We start from the raw sequence: 20,964 nt of genomic DNA on the forward strand, positions 1-20,964 counted from the left end.
GCAACCAAAATGTTCAACCGCAACCTCCCAGGCCCAGGCAGTCGCGATCCAATCGTGATCGACGACGAAAGCGAAGACGAAGACATGAACGTCGATTACTCCGGACGCCAAAATCATCCACGTGGGATCGACCCAAGTAAGCCCTCCTATCTCCTTACATTAATCCTTAGAGAGCATCCATCTTATCATCTGGAGCCTATCACAACTTACCAATCACCATCGAACGGTTAAAAAAGCACACAAACTAATCCCCCCAGGATATGACTCCGATCGTCTGCGCGGCCCACTAACAACCTACCACACGACCATCGAACAGGAGAAGAAAGTGCGCAGTCGTCTCCGCGAGGAAAGACATGCCGCGCTTTGTGTCCTGATGGACCGCGAACTTCTCACTATGCAAGCGTTGGCTGCTCAAGAGGTGCGTGTTTGTATTGGTCTCAAGTCATTTGTTTGCTTTTTCAATGAGGTTCTATCATCATTGGGGGGGATTTCACCCTACGTCGAGAACTATACGCGACTCTTTTTGTCAGAAAGTTTAATATCAAAGTCTTGTCTCAATTCTAACTATAACAGACCCTCCCACAAGCGCGCCGTCGCTTCCTATCTAAACTCATCGCTCCGGAGGACCCCGAGGTAGCAGCTTCTATTCGCAATGACCTCTTCATTGTCCAGAATCATTATTCTCCGTCTCCAAGTAATCCACCTCTAGTCGTGCATCGGAATGTTGTTGATGTCCACGAAACTGATGATGCGGGGTGGCGACGGCCCGCCGATGCCGGTGGGTCGTCGTCGGCGTTCTCGTCGCCTGCTTCGTCGTCGAAGAATAAGGGGCGGTTGTCGACGCCCGATAGGACGAGAGGGAAGGGGAAGGCGTCGCCTGCGTCTAGCTCTGTTTCTGGGTCGGCGGGTCGCGGGCACCAGTTGCGAGAGAGGGAGAGGAGGAGGAGATGGAGTGGTGCCGAGAGGGAGGATTATGGGATTTCGTCGCCTTGAGTTCTTCCATATATCCCCGTACTTTGGCGCTCGACACTGCTGTCTTAGAAGTTCCTGAGATGCCGACTATGGATTCTACGTCTCCTATGTGGAGTGCTTTGATTGGACGACTAACATGAATGAAATGAAATGAATATTCACAATGGCTCATGTATACATCCCTAAGACCGTACCATCCGTAAAATATCCCGATCGTCCCAATAATCTACTATACAAAAAAGACAGACAAGAGCATAGCTAAGCAAAAAGAGAAAAAAAAAGAAAAAAAAAAAATAAGAAAAAAGCAAAAGGAGCAATATAGGCTCTACCCTCTATGTAAGTGTAGATCACCAGAGCCACCTTTCCAAACTTATCTCCTGGATGGGTACCCAAGGGTATCAATAGACCAAACCGCCTCTGTTTCCATCATTCTCAGAGGGTCGGTCGTGGCCGTCAAATGTACCCGCATTCAGGCAAGATTGACCAAATTTTACTAAAAACAGAGAACATACGCTTTTGTCTATCCACACACGTGTGACAAAGCAATGAGTAGTGAAGGCGATGGTTTCAACACTCAAAAGTGGTCAACTCACAGAGAGCTCCCAATCAATAAAGCTCGCTGTCAGCCGCGATTGGCCCACAAGTGTGCCCTCGATGGGAGCATTAGCACTTCCATTAGTGTTCGCAAGCAAGTGGTTGGCTTAGTTTCCAGGCCTTTCAGCGTTTAGACGACTCTCAACATCGCCAACTTGCTTACGCGTAGAAACTTCCCTGTTTTGCATGCGTGCACGCACGGCCCGAATGTTCATCGGCGTCAATCCTTGAGATGGTGGTGGATCCGGTTCTGAATAGAAAGGATGAAGTCTATGGGAAGTAGAGAACCGGACACGACCATCCCTCATGACTGGTAATTGTCATTGCAGGGGCTCCGAGCTCGAGGATAGTCGATTTAGATGAAGATAGACATCCGTACCATATCTAAACTAGTTAGATCTAGCTGGATAAAAATAGGAACGAAAAAAGACTTACCCTTCCATGCTGATTAATTTCAAGTCCCCACCAAAGTACCGAGCGTACAAACGACTGATAGGCAATCCATACCCGAAGCCGGCCATAGGGGCTTTGAAGTCGCTTTTGTCAAAATCGGGATCCAAATTGGGTGTTTGCTCAACCGTAGTGTACATGTACGTCCAAACCAAGGGGATAGCAGAACGGGGTATTCCACCACCCTCATCGGATACCTTGATAGTGATATCTTCTTTTCCTTCGGCAATTATGACTTTGGTGACTGGGAAAGCTTCCTTGTCTGCCCCATGGGTCTCCACCACTGCACGCAGGGAGTTCTTCAGGGTTTCGAACAGCATATGAGACAGGTGGCCGGGGACGTACATGAAGTTCAGGTCATCTTTGCAGACAAGCTGGACTTTCGGAGCTTCAAAAAGACCATAGTAATCTTCACACACGAATCGGGCGTTATCAATGGCTTCGAGGGCGACTTCACGAACATTTGTCTTCGTACAGATAATACCAACGTAGTTTGGATGGCGGACGTGCGTTTGTTCTGTCAAAGCGATATGCTGGCCAATTAACATACGTATACCTATCCGAGACATATAAAATCGATCGAGGAAGGACTGCACGGTCGAGTCGATCTGTAGTCTTTGACGTTTACGCTTCCATTCCAGGATACCCTGAGCCACCGTGGTTACAACGCTGTCGTGTCGCCGTTTAATTTGCTCGAGAGTCTTTGCGAAGCGTTCGTTGTAGTCATTCAACTCCGGGGGCCAATTGCCTTGGTCGTCGGAAGGTACAAAATATCTTCGAGCCGCGGCGGCAGCAGCTTTTCCATTTCCATTATGATTCAATGCCGAGGAGGGAGAGGACCGATATTGCCCTTCCTTGATACTAGGGTTCTGGGTGGTCTCCGAGAGGATCTTCGAAGCACCGCCATTAATTCTCCCTGGCCGTAGCAGCCGGGATTTCACTTCCTGGGTAAGAGTCGGCCGAGGCAGGTTGATGATTTCCTTCATTTCATGTTAGATATGAAGAATACCGGCAGAGGTTTGCTTGGGTTCAGGGCATTGGGGGCTACGGAATGGAGCGGGCGGTGAGTCATACCTCGAATGATTGCGCATACCAGTCCTGGACCTTCTTGATGGAGGGCATTTCGCTGAGTCCATCAGGGAGTTCCCCCAGGTCCTGGACACGGTGAGCAAGTCGAATTGGGAGTTCCTCGGAGAGGAATTGAGAGGCGCGAAACAGAGTCCCTACTTTAACACAGAGGTCACGCGATCAGCACAAAAGTCCACGGGTCATGACTTATGACATCAATAGGTTTCAAAGGGTAAAAGATGGACATACCAGTCGAAGGTCTGTCTCCAAATTGGACCATCTGCCGAAGGGAGACACCAGTGGCGGGGAAGCTGGCATAATGTCTGATGGTCTCCATCAGCCTCTCCGACGGCTTCCACATGGTGTCTGTAGGTAATCAGGCCAGAAGGCCCGAGAGAGTCACTTCTATAATCCCTGAATAACGTAGCAGAGAGCAGATCACTGCGTGGTATAGTGTATAGCTGACAATACTGGGCGCTTGTAGCTGCGAAGATAGGAGGCGTTTAAAGTCGGGATGATTACTACCGAGGTAGACTCCTCCGCTAACGGATGGCGGAGTGCAGATGACTCGGGACCGGTGGAGTAGGAGATGAGGGGGTCAATAGCGAATGAGCAAGACAAAAGGTGCAAAACCTGATATCTAGAGCGAAAATATTCAGTAACCCATGTGGGATGAACTTCGATTTCCCCAGATATATACTAGAAAGGTCGATGCAAAGGGCCGCACGCGAAGAAAGTGGAGGAGCTTGGTGAATGACTCTTGTGGTCGTTGCGGAGACTCTCTTTCCCGGGGAGTCACGTGTGGGGGGGATTCCGTGCTTGGCCGAGGAACAACGAATATCATCCGATCAGGCAATCAACCAAACCAACCGTCAGTCACAACCTGATTCACCTTTTAACAATGGTCCTTTCTGCTACCAAAGACAATGGATATTTTCCTTTGCTTTGGGTGTTGCAGCAAGTAGACAGGAAACAAAGTGGCGGAACAATGGTGGTGTTTTGAAGCGGGATCAACCCCAGATCGGACTCCGTGATGCTTATCGTCCAACTGGAATTGCCGATGAGAATGTGAAAATTGGTCCGGGTTTTTCCCCTTCGCCCGAAAATCATTCGACTTCTCCCCACGGATGCTCCGATAGGTCTGGATCTTCCAATGGAGACACGAAAAAGCACCATATAATCGAATCCCCTCTAGTTCTGACAAGTCTTCGTCAGGCTGAAGGACGAAGGCTTTTAGGTTTCTCCCACCCGCGGTAGGGTTCCTCCATCCGCGGTTCCCCCACGGTCCAATCCCAGACCATATCAAGCTCTTGGATTATGCCCAAACCGAACGACAGATGCCTTGATTGAGTCTCCCCATGTTCTTTAGTTGCATTGTGTGTTCCGGTAGTCGAATGTGTTGTCCTTTGGGATTTACTTTCAAAATCCGGGAAGGGGCGACGATAGTTCCTCAGATCGGATTGTCCTTTCTCTCAGCATGAAACACATTGTCCTTTTAGCTTATATTCGTTTTTGTTAATGGTATGACAAGCCAAGAAAAACCGAACCTTAACCCCGTTACATTCAAAGAGCGACAGAATAGCATTGACGAATCTGTCGTTCGCGGGAGAGTCCGTAGATCGTACTACTAGTATTGTCAGCGACGGAGTGTTGACCCTTTGTCACCTGCATGTCCCGTGACACAACAGCTGTGAGATTAAACCCAATAAACCTAATCTTAATGAGGATGAGGAGGAGTGACATCAAACCTAACCGATCGTCGTCGGTCCTCTTGGGGTCTTGACAGATACAAGATGGTTCAATTCCCTTTTTTGTATAGGTAGCCTAACTGGTTCTAGAAGCCCAACGCCGCCCAAACACCTGGTCTATTGTAAAAGAACCTACTATTATATAGCATCCTAGTTTATTAATACTAAGGCTGGGGATTTTTTTTTTTTTGTTTTAGTTTTTATTTTTATTTGTATTTTTATTTTTATTTTTTTTATCCTTCTCGGAAGCCGATCCAGATACCGATCTCTGGCGCATCTCTTCAACCACCTCTCTTTGTATTATATGCCTGGTGCTTGTCACAATATAATGGAACTAGAACTCTGTTTCACTTAGATATTTCTGCTCTAACAAAAAAGAAGAGTGAACTTGGACTGAACATTGTTTCTCTCTACGTAATTGAATTTCTCATATCTTCCACGACACCTTACCAAAACGGAGCCTCATACTTCTTGCCATGGAGTGATTAGCCTGTAAAAAAGATATTACTATATTTGGAAGTGACAGGCCTCAGTTGAAGGAAGGGTAGTGTGTCAGTAGTATATTGGAAGCGTTGCTCTGTAAGAGACTACACCACGGAGTACATTACACGGAATTACGTTGACATTCTTCATTTGACGAAGGCGGTAGTATTAAGAGCTACGAATATATTCCGTACTTTGGATGTAGTAATAATAGTAGAAGGTCCGAGGGGTGAGAACTCCATGGCGATTGCCATACTGATGGTATAGATCGCAATGTCATCATTGATGAAATTGAATGGAGACTTGGAGTTCTCTTATTCGTAGCCTTGTCTCCCCTTTTTGTGAGATATCAACCGACGATAGCATCATGGTGAGCAGATCATATTCCACACCGCTTCCACGATCTAGATGGCTTCCATTCTTTCTTCGATGCGGCAACTTTGAATCAGGGGTTTAGCGAATGGTTTTCCACGCGACGGGGGGATTGCGCAAAGACAGCGTCAGAGTCTGTAATTCCGACCTGTCAGATCAGTTGCGGTGTTCTTCCCCAAATGGAGTCTTAAGGAGAGATGCAAGCTGGCCGGCCAATAGGAAGAATCCGCAGTCAAGCACACAGGACGGAGGAACTGTAATTTGAAGCTGTGGAGAACAGCTGGTAACGCAAGCTGCTAAGCCCTAGTTGGCCTTAGTGGGCGCCTGTCAAGAACACGCTCGAGGGCACGATTCTTTGGTGGAGTTTGTCGCACCACGACGATCACCGCCGGCAACCCGCTTAGGGCAGCACTGCCCATTTGCCAGAATCGGAACGAGGTACTTAGGGAAGGTTCGCTGTTACTAGTAGTGTTGTCGTTAACATGTGGTTCGGAAATGAATGAGTTGTCTGGATTGTACCGGTTAAACCCAAAAACAAAAAAAAAAAAGGAAAAGTTTACAAATCTATTGAGATATAGGTCATTATACCACCTTTGTTATATCAATGGCCCACTAAAAATTTTTTTTTAAAAAAAAGAATTGGTTGATCAAAGTTAACTTGTACTTCTGAATTTGAATGTTTTCTTTTTCCTTTCTTTGTATTAGTACCGATTAAGTTGTGTCTCGCCTTGTGGATTGTCATCGAAAAACGGTGAATGAATGAATGAATCAATGATGATGCAAACGTTGCTGGCAATCCCCATTGAAAAACTGGGGGTTTGTATTCGTGTTCTTTTCTTTCCCTGGGTATTTTTCTTTCCCACCAATTTTTTACTCTTCTTTATTTTACCCATTTTGTTCTCTACTCCGTAGTTTAAGATTTTAAATTGGGTTGCGTTTAATTTTCTCGGTTGGAGTGTAATCACTAATGTAATAATTTAAGGGCCAACCGATAGTTTGGAAGTAATAATACTAAAAAAATAAAAAATAAAATAAATAAAATAAAAAAATATATTTGACAGAGAGATGAGGCAAGAAAAAAAAAAAAATAAGGGATCCGCAACACTCCATGAGATTACCTTTTTCGCCCTCATGCTGGCTGTATGCCATTTTTCTACCCGTCACTGGCTCTCTTCCTGAACCACGGCCCCTCTCGCCGTTTTTTTCACCCTTTCTTTTTTTTGTTTTTCTGTTAGTCTTTTTTTTTTTTCTCCGTTCCTTTTAACTGTGTGGATTTGTGTATCGTTCCGTATTATCGTGGCGTGGCTGGGGGATTATAATCAACGGTTCAGCTTCGTTAATCTCCTAGGGTCATTGAAAACGTGAGGATTAAATAGGGGGGACCTGCTTACAGTCAAGAACAAGGACCAAAACTTTCTACTTAGAGTCGCAGATCTGGGAGAAGGAAGTGGAAAGGAGGTTGAAATAAACAGAGAAGTGAAAAAAAGGACGATTTGAAGACGAAAGTTCCCAATTGGGAAATACCAGAGGACAGTGACTGAACCGCACGACTTCCTTATTGAATACTTTCCACCAAGTGCCCCTCCCCCAGCGTCTTCCTCTCACGTCTAACGATTCACGACAACGATTTACACCCCTCCTCTGCTTTGGCCCCAACTCCCTTCGCCTCGGTTCCTTTCCTTTTCACTTCCCTTGTGTATTTCTAAATTTTTGCCACTAAAGAAGCCCTACTTCTGAACAGATGCATCATCTCTAAGATTGCATCGTTTTCTAACTCATACTTCTGCACGACCCTTCTTCCCCCCTTCCAGAACTGCGCGTGCATGTCAACATGCCGGCTATGTCTCGTCGCCGTACATCCCATAGTGAACCAATGGCTTCGTCGTCGGCGAACGAGGCTTTTGCATATCAATTTACAAGTATGCAGCAGGGTAACCAGCCACGGCGGCGTGGTCCAATCGAAGGCCCCAATGGACGCAGGTTGGTCCGGAGAGTCACCTGGCGATCCTCTACTTATAAGTTGATGGCATCCCTCTGGGTCCTCGGGGTCTTCTATATTGTCTGGCTCATCCGTGATATTTTCTTTCTCCCCTTCACCTCTACCCAGCCCAGTGTGATCGTCACCGACACCTCCCAGGAGTGAGTTTGATACCCGTGAGATCCTGAAAGTGTTAGAGCTCCGATAAAGGATCGAACTGACAGACCTTGCTGGCAGTCTTCTGGGGCGGTATGTAGGATACCAGGAGTGTGGCATCTCATCTTCGGCTCTCTACGAACCCCCTAAAACGGAGGGACAGGGGTCTCTGAGCCATTCGTACTGCCAAACTCGAGATTCGCTGCTCAGTGCAATGAGTAATGGCGGCAGACATGGGTTTGACGAGGCATACATCTCCCAAGGTGAGCGAAATGCTGATTGTGGTTTGCTAATGCCACAAACCAGCGGTCAGCCACAGTAGCTCTTTCCTTATACCCCCTTGTCCTTCCTTGACGTCAGGAATCCGACTAACTCTGGCTATTCAGGCTGCTTCTATCGCTGGTACAGTAACGCTGAAATCTGTGAAATTCTGCAAAAATTTGGCGCTCTGGTTTTCATTGGTGATGAATCTCTCGCCGATATCTACGCCGGGTTTAATATCCTTCTTCGAGGGGACCTAGCAACTGGTGCCCTGAGAGAGTCGGGCCTGACCAAGGAGCAGATTAAGAAATGCAGATGCGGCTCACAGTTCACCAGTGCCTCCTGTCTACCGCTGAGAATTACCTCTAGCGAGCAGGTGGAGACGCAAAACGACGGCAAAATACTTTCAAGCCCAAATGCCTGTTCATACTGTGAGCATACACCCCCTTGATGGCCATTCCAGGTTTTGGTCTGCCCCAAATGCTGACCCCGTCTACCTTGCAGCTATTGCCCACTCTTTCGTGACAGCAACGAGCTCACCTGCTTCGAAGAGCGCCCATGAGAGATTCCGACAGCTCATCAACCGAGCAGATAGTCAGGGAAAGCCTGTTCCTGTGATCCAGAGTCTTTCTCTTTCCACTTCCTATTCACTCGAGATCGCTGGAAACAGCATGGACGAATGGCTAGTATTGGCACAATCTAGTAAACGTGATATGCCTTTCCTCTGGATAGGACCAACTGCACCGGGCCACCAAAAGCATTCTGGTAGCAACATTCACGCGAGTAGTTGGCAATACACGCTGGATGCAGCTGAGGCGGCACGAGCCAGAGGTATGGAAACGTTGGGGATGTACAATGCAACGCTACAAGCATATAGCTGGGATGGCATGCACTATGGTGAGAAGGAGGCACTGATTCAGGCAATGATGGTAAGTTTCCTTTCACTGAAGCAAGTGCCTATCTTAACATGACTACTCTTCTTAGGTCATCAACTGGTTGTCGATGCTCTAAACGGAACTGGATCATAGTGTCATAGTGATACGGCATGCTTGATGACATGTCAAGGACACATGATTTCTGGGTTCCATCCTATATATGGCGTGGTGAGTTATGCAATACCACTCCCTCTACGGGTGCACTTCCCTGCTTTTTCCACCCTTCTCTTTCTCCTTCTGGTCATCTTGCTAAACCATTTCCATAGTTTGCATAGATTTTTCCTTACACGAGATTGACGCATTTAACGACAACTTGATTTCTGCATGCCTGTTCCTTCCCAGCGCTACGTATCCTGTCTCTTTTGATTCCCAACATGTATTTTCAAATAAGTTCGAACAGAGAAAAAGCTAGAAAGAAGGACCCAGACCCACACTTTCATATTTGAAACCTCGCATATCATATTAAGACACCAATGGTTGTTTCGACTGCGATTTCCCTTTCTGATTTTCCTTCTCTCCATGTATATTACCAATTTGTATCTTACACATCATATCTTGTATTTGTAATACAACCAACTCACATTTCCTTCCGTGCCTTTTTCCTTTACTTTCCCTTGCTTCGTTTTACGAGTACCCCTCATTTCGAAAGTGGGACGGCGGGGTCAAAGTGTGAATAGACTGTGATATGCTTTACCTCGGAGGTAACACACTGAGTGGATCTTTGCTTCCTATCAGTGGGTTGGGCACTTTTGTGTAGTGGTGATGGCCGTTCGATAGCCCTAATTTAACACACACGGATCCATAATCCCACTTAGTGCAACCGCAAATGAACTCAAGGCCTGACCCGGTGTATTATATTACAAGTACTGGAGATACCTAGACAGAAGGTAATGCGCCATGAAACAGAAGAAGAGTGCAATAAACGTCTCAGTCATCGATTACTATATACATGATTTGGTGTTCCCTTTGGAGAAATGAAAACTTTTGCGCAATGTGGGTTAACTCTATGGGTTTTTCGCATGTGTTTGCATGAGACAAATAAACCTCCTCTCATGCTGGTCACATTGTCTCCATACTTCACAGTAAGGGGGTGCACTGTTTAGTAGGTATCATTCTCCTCCTTGGAGTCTGGCCCGTGCTTTGAGGAAAAGCCATGTATGTATGTTTTATATGTATGCATGCCTGTAACCTTAAACGCTGAGCGTAGAGGTCTCAGCCTTGGCAAGGGCAGAGGCATATGGCTCGAGGGCCTTCTTGACCTCAGTGGAGGTGAACTTCTCGACTTGCTGGGGGGCACGGCCGACGAAGGTGCTGGGGTTGAGGAGGGAGTCGAGTTCGCCCAGGATGGGGTTGAAGAATGCGGTGCGGCGGATGCGCTCGAGCAGGTCGTTGTCCTTTCCGTGCTTCTTGACATTGTCTGCCGCCTGGTGGGAGAGGACACCTGTGATGGGATTTGTTAGAGGGAATGAGGGGGCGCAGTGTTGTTCATGAGTGTCACTTACGGATCTCCTCGTGGGCGTCCTGGCGGGAGAGACCCTTCTTGACGCAAGCCATGATGACCTAGATTGGTTTATTAGTATGTTGGTGTGTTTAGTATATGTGATCATGGATTGCTTACGTTTTCACTAGTGAGATGGTTAGCATATGGCATCTTGTATTTAAGAGGGCACTGGGGGACTTACGTGGCCATGAAGGGGAGCTCGTCATTAACACGACGCTTGATAACTTCAGGGTAGACAACGAAGCCGGAGGTAACGTTGTCTTGAAGGAGTTAGTTATTGTCTCGAGAGAGTCTTTGGCCTTCACTTACTCAGGAGAATGAGACAAGCATCGGCAGAGAGATAGAGCTCAGGAATGCTGATACGACGGATGGCGCTGTCGTCCTGGTGATTGTTAGTGAGAACTTCTTCGGAGAAAGGAGTATTGTCTTACCAGAGAACGCTCGAACCACTGCGCGGAGTAGGTGTCCAACGCATTCTTGGGGAGGTTCTGGAGGTGTCTTCCGAGCGAGCACAGGCGCTCAGAACGCATGGGGTTACGCTTGTAAGCCTATAATTCGGTCAGATGAAAGAGATCTTCTTGTAACCGTATAATCCACTAACCATGGCACTGCTGCCGATCTGGTCCTTTTCGAAAGGCTCCTCAACCTCCTTAAGCATGGCCAAATGGCGGATGTCGATACCGATGCGCTCGCAGGTGGATCCGAAAGAGCCCAGGGCGTTGCCAACATCAACGTCGATCTTCCGGGAGTAGGTCTGACTGGAAATGATGAATGCGGAATCGAAGCCGGCCTTCTGGGTAACAAGCTCGTCCAGCTGTTCTACCTTGGAGTGGTCTCCGTCGAAGATCTGGAGGAAAGAAGCCTGAGTACCGGTGGTACCTTTGACACCACGGAAGCGCAAGTCATCACGAGCCCTCTCCAAGTTCCTCAGGTCCATGAGCAGGTCCTGAATCCAGAGGCAGGCTCTCTTTCCGACAGTAACAAGCTGAGCAGGCTGGCCGTGAGTGAAGCCAAGGCAAGGCAAGTCCTTGTACTGCTGAGCGAACGCGGACAGCTTGTCAATAACGACAGCAAGCTTGGGAATGAGGATATCGAGACCGTCACGGAGGAAGATCAGATCCGCATTGTCCGTGCAGTAGCACGAAGTGGCACCCCAGTGAATGATACCAGCAGCGGCGGGTGCGACCTGACCGTAAGCATGGACGTGAGCCATGACATCGTGTCTGCGGCGCTTTTCCTCCTCGGCAGCAACCTTGAACTCTTCATCCTGAATGGTAAGGTGGGCCTTCATCTGCTCAATGGCCTCATCGGAGATAGACAAGCCGAGTTCTACCACGGGTTAGGGGGGAAGCATCATCTGGCGTCTGGACTATGCAAGATTATACCTTTCTCAGACTCAGCAAGCCACAGCCACAGCTTTCTCCAGGTAGAGAAACGGTTTCTTGGAGAGAAAAGGTATTTCATCTCATCGCCTACAAACCCCGCGGGATTAGTACAAGCCGCTGATGTGGGAGCATATTGCGGGGCACTTACTCGCATAACGCGAGTTGAGAGGGGTCTGGTAAACATCGTTGCTTGAGGACATCCTGCCAGAAATGAAATTGAAGCACTTCCACAAGGAATTGAAAGGCAGGAAGAGAAGTAGAAGGAGGTTTGGGGGTAGGATGTGTGCGTGATCGGCCGAAATTTTGCTTGCGGTGGCCAGACTTAGCGGGGCTCCGCTTATCAGTCACGTTATGAGTTAAATCCGGAGGGGCTATCATCACATGATATTTGATAATATTTGTGGATAAAGAGATAAGCGGATACTCTGTATCTGTAATTCAAGAATTATAGCATTAAAAAAATAGTAGAACTCTCTCGGAATCCTAGATATAATCACGTATAAACATATTAACAACACTTTGAAACGCAGCGCTGCACATTCAAAGCTATCATCACATCGTCCTCCAACAAAATGCTAAGTATCAGGACGTGGACTTAACCCAAGAATACTTATCCCAAAGCTGCTAGCTGCGCAGAAAGGCTCCCCTTATCATACTTGACGTACTTGCCTCTTCCTTTATCGATTTCATGGTAGCGGTCCCAGAAACGCGCATACAAGGGCTCCAGGACAGTCTGCACCTCACGAGACAGGACACCTCGCACTTCTCGCTCCATATACAGAGCCTTGTGACGAGAAACCAGATCATCGAAACTTGTATTGAACGACTTGAACTTATCCTTAATTGCGTCTTTATCTTTGGATGAAAGAGATTTGACTATGGCGCTCGAATCAACAATGCCTCCAGACGTTGGCCTAGTTGACGCACCGGCACCCCGAGATGTGTATTGCACATCAAGCAGATACTGCGAAGTCTCCTTCCAAGAATCCAAATAGGTCGAAGTGGCGCGCTTGCGAAAGGTATCTATCCGTGCGATACTGTCGGGAGAGCCGAGGTATCGTGCTAGTTCGGCATTCGAGCGAATAGCGCGGTCAACGTTACAAAACACATTCGAGAGGAAGACGCCCTGGACAGCTTTCGTGCGATGGAATGCGCGGCCCCGCGACTCCAGGGCAATCATAAGAGCTTCAATCATGTCGAGAATGAAGTGGGATAGAAGTGTTGAACTATCTGGGCTGACATCTAAAGGAGCAGCACCCGACGTATTAGAAGTAGAGCGCCAGTTTCCATCTCCTAAGGAAGTTAAAATAGATGCCAGCGGTCCGGAATAAGCCGTCAACGTGACCAAAGAACTCATGACTTCGTTGACAAGAGGCACAGAACCGCCATCTGGTGGAAGAACCTGGATAGATGCAGCTTTTCGTTTCGTCTCTTCGAGCAATTCTGAGAGGGATGACTTTGCGGTTTCGCGGATAGGCCTAAGAGCCTCAATGAACATGCTCTTGAGCTCCCCTGTTTTTGAATCAACACGATAAGACAACGCTGTAACAATCTCAATGATCTCAAAGGCTAAAAAGCAGTCTGTCATGAGATTCGCCTTGATATATTGATTGAGCTCACGCAGGGTCTTCGAAAATTCAGCCAGAGCTGACTGACAAGTCGCTTGTAGAGCCAACCCCCGCTGATCCCCAGTAAAGATTCTTGAGATGATATCGTGCTCAGCGTATATGAAGTTCTCCAAAGCATTCGAATAAATGCCAATTCCATTGGTGCCTTGTTTGTATGGGCCATCATCAGCTCGCCTCTTAACAGTATTCAGCGATGCAATGGCAAGATTTTGCAGGCTTGAGGTAATATACGGTGCCCGGACAGCAGCATATATTTTAAGGGCAGGATTTCCGCCATCGCCATGTTGTGGGCCGTGGATTGCTGCGGAGTTGATTGCGGCACATATAGGTCCCAACTCGGTAACAGTTTCTTCCGGAATCGAAGGAAACGGCAGTTCTATATGAAGATATTAGTATTACTGGTCGAAGGAATCCACGCATAATGTTGAAACACACCTTTCGTTAAATAATGCAAAGGCTCAATAGGACTGACGTCGTCGCTTAGCTTGCTTCGTAGCAAGTCCTGAAGTCGAGCAGTCCCGGTACTCAGCAAAGAATTGAAGTCAGAAATAGCTTTCTGGTTCGATCTCAAGTTTGTAGAGTTTAGGTCGACGAGGGCCTTTTCTACACGTTTTATTGCTGCAAGATATTGCGACAACTCAACGTTTTGCGGCCTGACACTGGGTCAGCTAGGTTGTTTACTTTAAGAACACAAAACATTTACTTACCCAGAACGGATGATGCCTTCCTCCCGACTCTTTGCGTCGAGAGGTTGGCGCAGACGGTCAATAGCGTCGTTGACCTTATCAATGTTATGGTTGGTGATTTGAAGCGATTGGGTATTACTGTAGATGGGCCCAATGGCATGTTTCACGACGTTCCCTCCAGTCTCAAGGCGAACAAGGGAACCTTGGATTTTCTTGGTAAGAACTTTAAGCTTCTCAAGATTGGCATATAGAACCTCCACCTCTGCGCTCTCCTCTGCGTAAGCAGTGTTCCTTGGGGCTACCATGGTCAGGGAGTGCTGGAGCGGCAGGTCCCACAATCATATGAAACAATCAAGAAACTCGAAAATATGACAATTTCACTAGCGCGCTTCTATCCAAAAGACGTCATGTCTTTCTGGTCGAAGCCAAAGTGGTATTCTAAAGTAAGGGCGATTCCAAGGAACTGAACAGCTGGCCGATGAGGCACCTGGCCTCATGGAGCGAGCATAATTAATTAAGTTGATGAGCTTTGTTACTCCCCAGACCAACAGCGGCAATTCATAGGTTGCTTTTCACACTCCGCTACCACCGCTAGCCCCAAAGAGGCATGTCTCCGGTCCGTCTATTGCGCCGAGGAATGCACGTGATATGATGTCACCTTTCCTGCAAGTCGGGTAAAGTCGAAGTGCAACGCAAGGGATCGCCGTGGTCTGGCCCACTCGCCATGGCTTTAAAGCTTGCATGCTGCCCTGTACCTGTACCTCTCCTCTCCTGCGCGGTACCTGTCACAACATGGGTGCTGCAAAGGCATTGCGTCTTCGTTGGACTGTCCCTCCAGCTGTCCTGATAGCTTTGGGCAGTGGGGCACTATACACCACTAGTGGTCAGACCCGTTACTACAAACACCCAATACTACAGACCGATCAAACGGCTCGGTTTTCCACCTCTACGACCTATCATGTAGACGACCGGTCCGCAAAGTCATCATCTGCTAGCCCGCAAAAGAGCACCTGGGACTGGAGCTCCGAACACAGTTCCGAACACGGCTCCGATCATGGCGACCCGAACTCAATATGGACTAATATCCTACATAAGTTCGATGGGGTAAAGCAGACGGTGGGCTCAACCGATTGGATCGAAATAGACAATCTTAAGAACTATATCATTCCAGACTGGACCCGATTGCTTCCAGCGACAGTGCAAAAGCTCCAGCGTGAGCTTTCAATGGCCCCCGGCTCCCTTGCGGATGATATCTGGAAGGAGGCTCACGACCCGGATATCAATCCGGAAATATTACAAGATGCAAGAGTCCGCGTGGGAAGCGATCTATGCCGTGAGGAACTGGAGTTCAGGCAGAAGAGGCGGGAGCATGGGGTGAAAGCACTTTCATCGTACTTGGGAATCCCTGCAGAGGATATCCACCCAGACGACGTCCCTATCATTGCTATGTGCGGTTCAGGAGGTGGGCTGCGAGCGCTTGTCGCTGGGACTGGGTCATACCTGGCCACACAAGAAGCCGGCTTGTGGGACTGTGTGACGTATACTGCTGGCGTCAGTGGCAGTTGCTGGCTACAGACACTGTATCACTCATCTATTACGGGGCGCAATTTCCAGAAACTCATGGACCATCTCAAGCATAGGCTGGGCGTACATATAGCTTTCCCGCCGAAGGCTCTCGATGCATTGACAACTGCCCCTACTAATAAATATCTTCTTAGCGGGTTAGTTGAGAAGTTAAAAGGCGACCCTGGAGCAGATTTCGGACTGGTAGATATATATGGGATGTTGTTAGCTGCGAGATTGCTGGTACCCAAAGGAGAGCTTGGAGTCTCAGATCGAGACCTGAAATTATCCAATCAGAGATACAACCTCGCTGATGGGCTTCACCCACTTCCTATCTACACTGCCGTTCGACACGAGATCCCAGTCCTTGAGAGCCTTGAAGAAGGCCATACCCACAACCAGCCGACACCTGAGACATTGATAAAGGAGGCTCGGGATGAATCGTGGTTCCAGTGGTTTGAGTTCACACCTTATGAATTCTTCTGCGAGGAGCTCGGGGCGGGCATACCCACATGGGCTTTGGGAAGGCATTTTAATGGAGGAGTCAATTCTATTCCTGAGGGACAGTACCCGATCCCTGAACTACGTGTTCCAGGCCTCATGGGAGTTTGGGGGAGCGCTTTCTGTGCGACCTTATCTCATTACTACAAGGAGATACGACCACTGGTACGAGGCATTGCTGGATTTTCAGGCATAGACTCTTTAATCCAAGGGAAAAATAAAGATCTGGTCCGAGTTCATCCCATCGACCCTGCCACTATACCGAACTATGTGCTAGGTATGAAGGATGTCTTGCCACCTTCTTGTCCTGAGTCAATCTTCCGAAGCTCGCATCTGCGGCTAATGGATGCGGGAATGAGCAACAACCTACCCATATATCCACTACTACGTCCCGGCAGAGACGTAGATATCATCCTTGCATTCGACGCTTCAGCCGACATAAAACAAGAGAACTGGCTTTCAGTTGTCGACGGGTACGCACGACAACGAGGCGTCAAGGGCTGGCCATTAGGTGCCGGCTGGCCAAAAGCGGATACCAAGCTGAAGGAAGCAGAGGAAAAACTCCGAGAAGCACAAAACATTTCCGAAGCAGAACTCAACTCAAAGATCAGGGAAGCTCAAGACAACGACAGAAACACTACGAGCAATGGACAAACCCCATCTACGGACCCGAGACAGAACCCTAATAACGGAGAGACCGATCTAGATTACTGCAATGTTTGGGTCGGCACCACACAAGAGAGAGTCTCCGATGAAGAACCACCGCCATCAAAGCGTCTTTTCCAACCTAGGAATAAGGATCACGAAGAGTCTGATTTCCACCTCATGCGCCCTGATGCAGGTATTGCGGTCGTGTATTTCCCTCTCATCCCGAACCCAGACGCCCCGGAACTGCCTCCCAGCTCGTCGCTGAAAAAGTCCCCAGCCCCCGCGCAACAGAGGGAGACAAAGTCCTCCACGAAGGTTACCGACCCAGCGAAACCGCTGACACCGCATCCTGGCTCCATTGATCCGGACGTTGACGATTTCCTCTCCACCTGGAATTTTGTGTACAGCCCTGAGCAAATCGACTCCGTCGTTGGACTTGCCAAAGCAAACTTCTCTCAAGGCGAGGAACAAGTCAAGCGCGTCGTCCGGGCCGTTTATGAGCGCAAGAAGTCTGACCGACTACGACGGGAGGAGGAAGAGGCCCGGCGACGTATGGAGGGGTTTGTGCCTCTTTGAGATCTCTGAGCGCTAGGTAATCATGTCCTTAACCGGACCTTTACTTCCAATTAAAGTAGCGTTAGAATAATGGTTGTGTATATATCTAATTCTTGTGGAATTTGTCACAACTTTGCGCCTTCTAGTATTAATCATAATAACGATTTTTGTATGGGTATGTTGTATGTACACGAGCATATGGCCCGAAATAAATATCTCCCAAGGCACTTGCCATGAAACCAGTTACAACCAGATTCAACAAAACAAAAGAGGGAAAAGAACAAAAGAGTAGAAGGAGATTCGTATATCATCCAGATCACATGCTGTCTACATGCCAAAGGACGGGTATATCACGAAGCTCTAGTAGTCTTCGGCGAGCTTGTAGAGTCGTCTTTATCACCATTTCCAAAGTAAGATTGTACGCCTTGGAAGTCTTCACTTTCTGCGCTGTTCAGGGCTTGTCTTTTCTCTTCATCGCCTTCCTGCTTCCGGTGACCTAGCACCGACTCATTGTCTTCACTTTCGGCGAGACTGACGTCTTTGCTCTCGTCCGTCTGCCTTCTCAGTCCTAGCTCCTTGCTTAGCATCTGCACCGAAGTTGTAGCGACGGCGGCAGCATTGCTGGTGGCAGTGCTGAGGCCTGCGAGGATCGGGTTTGCATCCTCCTTGCTTTCTTTTGGGTGCTCTGGGACATCGGGAGCCCGCGTCGGAATATTCTCCTGATCTCGTGCAGCTTTTTGCTCCCCCGGGTCTTGGCCTCGCCAGTCAGCAGCATGGCTTTCGAGCATGGGTTCACCGGGTTTGGGCTCGGTGATGATTTGGCCCGGCGTGGGCGCCGTCTCCGAGTTCTTTGTTTCGGGTTCCGAAGGTGGGTATCTCCATACTACTTTGAGCCGGTCGAGAGCCCTAACTCCTTTTCTGGAGGTGCCTTTGATCCCATCTAGCGTGTCCCACTCTGCTTCGAAGACGCCTGAATCTTGCTTGTCGCCGCCTTCGAAGTAAGCGTTGAACCACACATGTGCGATGGAGGTCACCATTGCCCAATCTTTGTAAGCTTTGCTTCTTCGTTCAAAATCAATATTTATATCGGAGGTTGGTAGGATGAGCGGCTTGCTCGGCCGGAAGAGGACGGCCGACGTGCCCTTCTGGGTAGTTGAGTCCTCATCGGATGAGTCCGAGCTGGATGAACTCGATGAATCTGCTACAGATGAGAATGCCTTTTTGATACCATTCTTTTGGCCGTTGACTTTCTTTTTGTCCGTCTTCTGTGAGGAATTTGTCTTCGCCCTTCCATCGTCCACAACGATGCGTTCACTGCGTTTGAATAGGTGAAAGTTTTGGATCTTCTTGCCTTCATCGACGAAGCCTTCCACTGCAACTTTGACACCATCCCGCAGACCCCACACGTGCAGCTCGAGAATCTCCACCGGTCGTTCGATGTACGTCTTGCCCATTTGGTTCACCCAGCGATCAACATACCCGACCCAGCGCAGCTGGCTCGGGATGCTCACCCCAGGGCCGAACCCAGACCGCATTCTCCGTTCGGTAAACCGTTGCAAAGCATCCTCCATCTTCCATCCTTCATGTGCCATCAAATAGCTACACGCGACCGTTCCACTCCGTCCCTTACCAGCCTTGCAGTGGACCACCGCAACTCTCTTCCGTTCCTCCTGTGCCTCCGCCTGAGAATCCTTGCCATGGAGCCAGTTATACATAGAGCCCATGAGTGAGGGAATAAGCGCAAATGGCGGGGGATGGTGATCCGGGAATGGGTAGTGATGTATCCGTCCATAGACAGCCTTATCGGGGTACCCTGTCCCCTCAGCCCGGAACTCAAAGACACACCAGTCCTCGCCATGTTTGGAGTCAAGGTATTTCACTAGATCATCGAGCGGGTTTCTGTAGGCGCGTTTCGGGTAGCTAGGGGACGGGCCAGACGTTGCAATCACTGCATGGGAGCGAAGAAAAGGAGAAAGCGTTAGCCACAGCGAATAGCGTGCTATCGGGAAGACTATAGAAAACTCACGATTGTCGGTGACATAGCATAGATCTAGACCTGCTTCTGGGTGCTGTAATCTAGGACCAGCGACGATTTGTCGTAGGATCGAGGCCTGCGTTGGACAAGAAGCCAAGCGCCAAAGGTCAGTCTCGGCAGTGGGCACGGGGAGCTTTGTCCTGGCGAGGTGATCATACCATTGGTTTTGAGTATGCAGGCGCGTCTGCAAGGTCTATGGGCCTGTCTCAGTGAATGTAGTTCCTCACGCTAAACTGCAGGACCCGAAAAAGGTGTGGAGGTAATTGTTGACCGATCAGTTCGTGACCATTCGCAATGACCCGCCTCGATGGAATGTGCCAAGACTCCAAACTACTGCCGATAAGCTTCGAGGCGTTCTCTGGGGGAAACACTGGACCTAATAGGTACAGATAATTAGAGAATTATTTCGACTTTCCTACCCTTGCGGAACGTTGGAATATCAAGGGCAGTTGGAATGATGACCGCTGCAGTCCTTTAGAAGCATGAGAGGCGATTTACTTGTAGACGGGATATGATGTCACTGCCACGGGAAGCCACCGAATTCCAGGGAAGTAAACAAGCCTTAATCTTTATCTTAATCAGATAACCCTCCAGCTGACTCGCCATCGGGTCTGGTATGCTTTTGCGTGCAAAACGAGTGTCAATTAACTATTCATCATAGACCATGTCATAAATGAGTGACCGCCATTAAAGACCAGACATTAACATTATAATAAAATCCTCTCATATGTCCTCCGAGTCATATGTATGATACAAAGAAGTTTCATGTCGCTTTCACCCCAGGGGCTCCTTCTCTTTGTTCCTTTTTCCTTCTTATCTTGTTGGTGTAGCATTTTCATTGTGGACGTTTTCAGTCCTGTCATTCTCGTGGTCGCGAATCCTGTCAACCATAGCGGATCGGCATGATGATCGTCCCCCCCTTTTTCGAGTCTTCTCACAGCCCAGTCAGGACTGACCCCCCCCATGAATTCCGGATTCATGCGACTCCATAGACCTCAGTCACAGGGATAGTGAAGTTCTTTTGAGTAGATGTGACGTTGGCATGGCCAAGAGCATAGAACTCGGCCTCGCCTTGGAACCAAGCGTGTTGTACATGGACCGTCCACACGGGGTATAGTTGAGACACCACCTTCGCCTTCACGAGCTTGTCATCACAGAAGGCGTAATCATCTTGGACATTTGTACCCGAGCAATGGGTTTGGAATCCGGGAGTGTTCTGGCTTGCGACGCCAGTAATATTGAAGTTATACACGCAGCCGCCTGGGGAGCAGCCAGTGTTGAAGTTGGAGACGTGCCAGGACAGAGCTGGACTGGTGTCGAGGCGATGGAGAGGTAAAGCAGAGGCAAGGTTGAGAGCAGAAAGGGCGACCGTGAAGACCGAAGAGAGCTGCATGGTGGATGTACAGTAGGTAAGTTGGTTGCGAGTGAAGAGGATATATAGTATG

The 20,964-nt window shown here is 48.6% G+C and overlaps 8 protein-coding genes across 8 annotated transcripts; 4 read left to right on the forward strand and 4 right to left on the reverse strand.

The window, feature by feature from the left end:
- Positions 1–9: 9 nt before the first annotated feature.
- On the forward strand, positions 10–993 carry BDV37DRAFT_282591 (uncharacterized protein; the record flags this gene model as incomplete). Its single annotated transcript, XM_032087083.1, has 3 exons — positions 10–136; positions 258–418; positions 574–993. 3 exons carry the CDS (start codon positions 10–12, stop codon positions 991–993), a joined length of 708 nt encoding a protein of 235 aa, XP_031941866.1.
- A 369-nt stretch (positions 994–1,362) lies between these two features.
- BDV37DRAFT_293686 (PDK/BCKDK family protein kinase) lies at positions 1,363–3,445 on the reverse strand (the record flags this gene model as incomplete). Its single annotated transcript, XM_032089475.1, has 4 exons — positions 1,363–1,950; positions 2,002–2,996; positions 3,091–3,239; positions 3,334–3,445. The coding sequence occupies 4 exons, from the start codon at positions 3,443–3,445 to the stop codon at positions 1,887–1,889; spliced, it is 1,320 nt and encodes a 439-aa protein (XP_031941867.1). The 3' UTR covers positions 1,363–1,886.
- A 102-nt stretch (positions 3,446–3,547) lies between these two features.
- Positions 3,548–4,494, forward strand: BDV37DRAFT_106700 (uncharacterized protein). Its single transcript, XM_032078273.1, has one exon. It carries the CDS (start codon positions 3,838–3,840, stop codon positions 4,339–4,341), a length of 504 nt encoding a protein of 167 aa, XP_031941868.1. The 5' UTR covers positions 3,548–3,837; the 3' UTR covers positions 4,342–4,494.
- A 3,024-nt stretch (positions 4,495–7,518) lies between these two features.
- BDV37DRAFT_271232 (uncharacterized protein) lies at positions 7,519–9,093 on the forward strand (the record flags this gene model as incomplete). Its single annotated transcript, XM_032084692.1, has 5 exons — positions 7,519–7,826; positions 7,903–8,084; positions 8,208–8,513; positions 8,587–9,011; positions 9,067–9,093. The coding sequence occupies 5 exons, from the start codon at positions 7,519–7,521 to the stop codon at positions 9,091–9,093; spliced, it is 1,248 nt and encodes a 415-aa protein (XP_031941869.1).
- Positions 9,094–10,207: 1,114 nt separating this feature from the next.
- ade13 (adenylosuccinase ADE13) lies at positions 10,208–12,103 on the reverse strand (the record flags this gene model as incomplete). Its single annotated transcript, XM_032087084.1, has 9 exons — positions 10,208–10,458; positions 10,520–10,577; positions 10,636–10,642; positions 10,700–10,778; positions 10,828–10,900; positions 10,950–11,066; positions 11,120–11,847; positions 11,904–11,990; positions 12,052–12,103. 9 exons carry the CDS (start codon positions 12,101–12,103, stop codon positions 10,208–10,210), a joined length of 1,452 nt encoding a protein of 483 aa, XP_031941870.1.
- Positions 12,104–12,513: 410 nt separating this feature from the next.
- BDV37DRAFT_282595 (EXO70 family protein) lies at positions 12,514–14,522 on the reverse strand (the record flags this gene model as incomplete). Its single annotated transcript, XM_032087085.1, has 3 exons — positions 12,514–13,907; positions 13,967–14,184; positions 14,239–14,522. The coding sequence occupies 3 exons, from the start codon at positions 14,520–14,522 to the stop codon at positions 12,514–12,516; spliced, it is 1,896 nt and encodes a 631-aa protein (XP_031941871.1).
- A 377-nt stretch (positions 14,523–14,899) lies between these two features.
- On the forward strand, positions 14,900–17,597 carry BDV37DRAFT_106796 (putative phospholipase A2 (PlaA)). Its single transcript, XM_032078275.1, has one exon. It carries the CDS (start codon positions 14,959–14,961, stop codon positions 17,503–17,505), a length of 2,547 nt encoding a protein of 848 aa, XP_031941872.1. The 5' UTR covers positions 14,900–14,958; the 3' UTR covers positions 17,506–17,597.
- A 1-nt stretch (position 17,598) lies between these two features.
- On the reverse strand, positions 17,599–19,995 carry BDV37DRAFT_106795 (putative phosphatidylinositol-3,4,5-trisphosphate 3-phosphatase). Its single transcript, XM_032078274.1, has 3 exons — positions 19,678–19,995; positions 19,511–19,595; positions 17,599–19,432 (listed from the first exon to the last, which is right to left on the reverse strand). Exons 1-3 carry the CDS (start codon positions 19,678–19,680, stop codon positions 17,835–17,837), a joined length of 1,686 nt encoding a protein of 561 aa, XP_031941873.1. The 5' UTR covers positions 19,681–19,995; the 3' UTR covers positions 17,599–17,834.
- Positions 19,996–20,964: the final 969 nt, after the last annotated feature.

This window comes from Aspergillus pseudonomiae, assembly GCF_009193645.1.
Source record: "Aspergillus pseudonomiae strain CBS 119388 unplaced genomic scaffold BDV37scaffold_29, whole genome shotgun sequence".
NCBI classification, from domain to species: domain Eukaryota; kingdom Fungi; phylum Ascomycota; class Eurotiomycetes; order Eurotiales; family Aspergillaceae; genus Aspergillus; species Aspergillus pseudonomiae.